The 5,270-nt window shown below is 36.9% G+C and overlaps 1 protein-coding gene across 2 annotated transcripts; it reads right to left on the minus strand.

The window, feature by feature from the left end:
• Positions 1-832: 832 nt before the first annotated feature.
• LOC146380115 (myelin-associated glycoprotein-like) lies at positions 833-4,878 on the minus strand. 2 transcript variants are annotated; one of them, XM_084939007.1, is made up of 6 exons: positions 4,833-4,878; positions 4,201-4,584; positions 3,571-3,876; positions 3,192-3,467; positions 2,794-2,875; positions 833-914 (listed from the first exon to the last, which is right to left on the minus strand). In XM_084939007.1, exons 1-6 carry the CDS (start codon positions 4,873-4,875, stop codon positions 833-835), a joined length of 1,173 nt encoding a protein of 390 aa, XP_084795133.1. In that variant the 5' UTR covers positions 4,876-4,878. The 2 variants fall into 2 exon arrangements, with proteins under 2 accessions (XP_084795133.1, XP_084795132.1); XM_084939006.1 differs by having other exon boundaries at positions 3,198-3,467; positions 4,833-4,875.
• Positions 4,879-5,270: the final 392 nt, after the last annotated feature.

A 5,270-nucleotide genomic window follows, 5' to 3' on the forward strand; every position in this document is an offset into this window, starting at 1 on the left:
TAAACTGAGGTTCACACAAACAGGTTGTCTTTATAAGTTTTATTTACCTTTGCAGAGAGGTCAAACAACAGCACAGACAGCAGTCTGCATGCGCTTTTTTTTTTTTTTTTTTTAAAGCAAGTGGAATATTTACAGAGAGACGGTATCTACCTCCCATGTTCACAAAATACATTCAGAAAATTGTGTATAAATGATAATTTATTCATCAATATGTGGTTTAAAGATGACAGCTAGAAAGGATTAATTACATATTACTATTACAGCTTTAAGAGAAAAGATGAACATAGACTATTAGACAAAGAGTGGTCAGTGGTTTTCTACACCAACCCTCTTGAATATTAATTTCAGGGAATTCCTTACTGAAAGCGTAAAATAGCAAGTACAATATTTGAATCAAGTACACAAATGGACTTATAAAATTGTTTGATTCATGATCTCCAGATAATTGTTATAATGTAGCTACATCTTAATTTCTCCCTGAAGGATTAATCCCCAGTTAGTTTATGAGCTTAAGCTAAGTTGCGTGACTGGCAGATCAGACATGTCATACTGAAATGAACTGAATGTGCCTGTAAAACTAACCAGACCTATCAGAAACATTTGGGCATGATATTTTGCTCTGTTTAGTAAATCTCGCTCTAAAGATGCAAAACTGAACAGTTCAATTTTGGGAAGACAGCACCATCTCTGTACTCAGAGTATGATGGTCATGTACAGCTGTTGAACAAACAAACTATAAAGAAATATCCAAACATGTAAAAGATTCTACTAATTCTACAACATTGCAGTGAATTAAGTGATATTTTACAGTGGAGTTTGTCCTGCAGACACTTTAGTTGATGTGTTGTGATGTGACTCTACTCATCTGACTGCTTTCTGTCTCTGGATTGTTGGAGCGTCTTGATCTGAACCAGCTGAGGGATAAAAACAAAACAAATGAGAAGCAATAACTACTTAGTATATAGTTTTAAATCTCCCTTGTACAACTCATGCACTTAACACACTGTTTACTGCAACAGTTACACCCTTCTTGCATATGTTCTTTTTCAGCTATTTATTAATAAGTGACTTTTATGTATATATATATATATGCCTGTATATATTGTGCTATTCTTAGTTAGTGTATTGTCTGTCTCTGTTAATGTTTGTTTATAATGGAGCACTGTAACGAAAAATAATTTCCCCTAGGGATCAATAAAGTATTCTGATTCTGATTAAATGAGCAGAGGTGGGAAATAATGAAGTGCAACTATTTATGTATGTGCGTATTTTACTTAAGTAGTTTTTTAATTAAATCTTTTTACTTTTACTCCCTAAATTTTACAATAAATATCTGTACTTTCTACTACTATAAAACCACGTGGCATAGTCAGAGGTTAAAGTAGGCTGCAACTTAGTTGTTCTCCATGCCTCCTCCTCTCTTGCTCCTCCCACCCTTCTGTCTCTCTTTCACTCTGCCATCTCTCCAGGACGCACCTGCTGTTCATCACCCTCGTTTGGCACCTCGACCCAGTCAGCAATCACCTCGGAAGTTATATAGGCTGGGGAAGAACTGTGTGGTGCGGGTTGTTTTTTGTCCTGTGATTCTACACTATCTTTCTAGGTGTCGGAAAGGTCCAATTACATGTTTGGTCTGCCTGTGGCGTTAAATTGAGTGAGTAGACGGGCCTGTGGGCTCCGTAAGTGTCTCCCCGTGGTGAGGAGTGAAGTGGGAAGTGCCTCGTTTATTTGTTTGGGACTTTCGTCCTCCGTAGCTGCGACTGCTTCCTTTGTTTTTTTGGCATTATTGATAAAACAGCGTTGCCGGCTCTTTAGATTACGATTATTTGTAATAAAGCCATATTATGTACTGAAAGCCTCTGTCTGGTTCTTTTTCATTCTGTTCCGGACCCATTTGTTACCGGTCCCCACACTCACACCCCTAGACCTCCTTCGTGGGGACGTAACAATATTATACAAAACAAACTATGGCAGAATAACTCTTCAGTTCAGTGCAAGATAAACTGACGAGTTTGCTGTGTTGTGATGGATTTAAAGTATGTGTGACTGGTGCACAGCACAGACTACAGTACTCATGGTCAGCATTAGGTTACATAAAGGACAGCCGAGATTAATATGAATTATGGCTGATAATGAATTCCACCTTCATACCAACAGTATATGGCATAATATAAATACAGCATAAACAGTGTACTGTCAGTATAGAGGATGGAAATCAGTCAGGACAACTCATGAAACGTTGACATACATCTGTTTAAATTTAGTTGTGTAAATCCACAAAAAACAGTAAACCTCAGAGCAGCAGTTAAATCTACTGGAGCTCTCAATAGAAATTATTCTGTTGATGATTTTTTTCCCCCCACACTGAGCCACTCCTTAGGGTTCCCCCACCCTCTGAATCTGACTTTAACCCCTGAATGTGCTCATTTTCCTGTTTAGAGGTAAACCCACCGGTTACAATGTGATCAACTGAAAATTGAGTTATTTTTAATTTTCCTTCTTTTTCTCTGCTCATGTTCTACGTAACTGATACTAGCAGAGATAGTTTATTTCAGTCTAATACCAAGACTGAAATAAAGTTTGTATTGCTATTTACCAATATAATTTTATTATTACATTAATATAGCACATGGTTCATTTAGCTTTGCATAAAAATAGGTAGTAAAAAGGTTCTTCTAGGAGTTCATTTTACATTCTTACTTTGAGTACTTCTTACTACGTCTACATAAGCAAAGAATCTCTGTGCTTTTGACACCTCTGCAAATTGGTGTATCATAGAAACATTTTTCTTACCACTCAAACATGCCCAGTGTGCTCACGAGCATTATGATTCCCACAGTCTTCACTATAGTGTAGATACCATCCAGTGTTTCAGCTGTAATGCAACAGGATTGTAGAGCAAAGAAAAACTGTAATTGACAGAATAACTGATTAACAGTAAATAAAAGTTTTTAAAGTGAATCAAAATCATAATTTTGAAACAAGGCTGAAAAAACCCACGAAGAAGGATCTTTAAAGTTCATTAAACTAAATTCAGTCTCACTTAAACACATTTCCTTCTCTCCACTGTGGTAAGGTATGATGCAAAGACAATTTAGCAAGAAGGGGGGGGGGGAAATAAACACTTTATACACTTTGATGATTGAATTCATTTAAAAAAAAAATCAAGCTAAATGTTAGCTGTGACTGACTTTTACCTTCACAGTAAGTAAGAGTTAGATGAATCACTCCTGATGTCTGATTACCCAGATCATTAGTGGCCACACAGTAATAAACTCCTCCATCTGTTACATTGAAGCTGTAAATCTCTCCTTCAGATACTTTCACAGCTCCATCTCTGCTCTTCTTGAACCAGGTGAAGCTGCTGACTGGAGGTTTGGCTCTGCTGGAGCAGGTCAGGTTCACCCAGCTGCCTGCTGACACCAAACCTGACGGACTGATGGATGCTGAGGTGTACTTGGGAGCATCTGAAGAAAAGGAGTGACACAGATTACATTTGTTACAAAGAGCTGACTTCCCATAAATCATGATATGTTGACAGGATCCAACAACAAACTCTAATTGTCTTACATGAAACACTGAGAGTCTCTTCTGTCTCTGCTGTCTTGGTGTCGTTTCCTTGGTTCACAGGATATCTGGCAGAGCAGCTGATCTTCTTTCCATCATGTGTGTCTGACAGAGTGATGTTCTGCTGGATTTTAGTTGTAAAGCTTCCATCTGTGTTTTCCTCTATTTTGTTGGGAGAGTCTTGTTGGAGATTCCAGGTGAGTTGAGGAGGGGAGTGTGGACAGGGAGTGAGAGCTGAGCAGGTTATAGTGACAGACTCCTTCTCCTTCAGATCACCTGGGATTGTAATATTGGGCCTCCAAGGAGAATCTGTGGTTTGACAACACAAACATCAATACTACAGAGCAGACTGCACCTCATACCAGCTTTTAAAATCTTTAAAAATCTGTAAAATGTTACTCTTAAATTCAGATGTTTAGAAATGTAATCAAGTACTCAGAATAATAACAGTGCACAAACTGAAATAAGAAAGTAGAAATGTCCACTCAGGTTAAAGTGTAATATACAATTATCAAATTGAGTTTAATTTTCATTGATAATATTAATGAAAATTAAACTATTAAAAGTAAGTTTTTAAATGCGTGTAACTATATTGTATAATTATCTTATAAAATAAACTTGAAAATTCTTTACCCCTGACTGTTATTTGAAGAGGATCACATTCTGCTGTTGCCTTGAATGGTTCACTTTCTACTCTGAAGAAGTATGTGTCTGTGTATGTGGTGGTTAAATTAGAAAACAGAGTGGTGCAGTCTCTCTGACTCAGGTTCCCAGTAATACTCATTGGATAGATGTTAACTGCTCCACTACTGTTGAAGATCACATTGTTTGGATAAATGCCAAATTTGGGTCGATTTTTAATCCACACTCCAGAGATTTTTCTTGGGCTCTTAAATTTCTGTTCGTCTTTGGGTCTGAAGCTACATGGGATTTGCAAACAAGATCCACTCAGTGCTTCCAGCTTCTTTGATGCATTTATGAAGACTGCTGTTTCATCAGGACAATCAGCCAAAGTACCTGTAAATACAACTGAATAATTATTACATTAACACCCTCATTCTTCTTCTTTAAACATTATTAAATGTTCATCAAAGTACACTACACTTATACATCCTAGTAAGTCACTGAGATTTTCAAATGTAAAGTTTTAACAGATATTCCTGAGGTGACAGGCATTTATCCTCCACCATTTAAAACTTTGGATTCTTTGTAAAAACTCAGAGTAACAAACATTAAAGACAGTGATCATATATAAAACAGCTCACCTGAAAGAAAGAGGACAATCAGTAACATACCAACTGTCATCATGTTCAGATTGAAGTTCAGTGGAGCTGTGTGCGTTGAAAAACAATAACAAAGCACAGAAAACTGAATTCATACAGATAACAAAACACCAATAAATACCCACTAAACATGTTGATGCTGAATAGCCATCAGCTGACCCTCTTTTGTTTCTTGTCTTGGTTGAAAAACAGCTTCAAAATCAAACTTTTGCCGACACCAAAATAGCACAGCAGTAAGTTTAATGTCTGCTTAACATGTTTTTGTAACTTTTCTTGGATGTTACTGAAAGTAAATCTTTATTCTGAGAGACAGGTGGTGTTTGTGACAGTGGCTTCATTAAGGTGCATGAAACTGGATTAAAAAAAAAAGTTTCCTACATACATGTAAAGTTCACCATTAAACAAAAGGCCCGATTAATA

This window comes from Perissodus microlepis, chromosome 9, assembly GCF_051167445.1.
Source record: "Perissodus microlepis isolate ML-2025 ecotype Zambia chromosome 9, ASM5116744v1, whole genome shotgun sequence".
Lineage (NCBI taxonomy): Eukaryota > Metazoa > Chordata > Actinopteri > Cichliformes > Cichlidae > Perissodus > Perissodus microlepis.

What these genes read in the sequence shown, in the direction of transcription:
- LOC146380115 (XM_084939007.1), bottom strand. Translation starts at nt 4,875, where the DNA reads ATGATGACAGTTGGTATGTTACTGATTGTCCTCTTTCTTTCAG. An exon ending in GATTGTCCTCTTTCTTTCAG is followed by an intron (nt 4,585 to 4,832) that starts GTGAGCTGTTTT and finishes TTGTATTTACAG; the next exon opens with GTACTTTGGCTGATTGTCCT. An exon ending in TCTTCAAATAACAGTCAGGG is followed by an intron (nt 3,877 to 4,200) that starts GTAAAGAATTTT and finishes GTCAAACCACAG; the next exon opens with ATTCTCCTTGGAGGCCCAAT.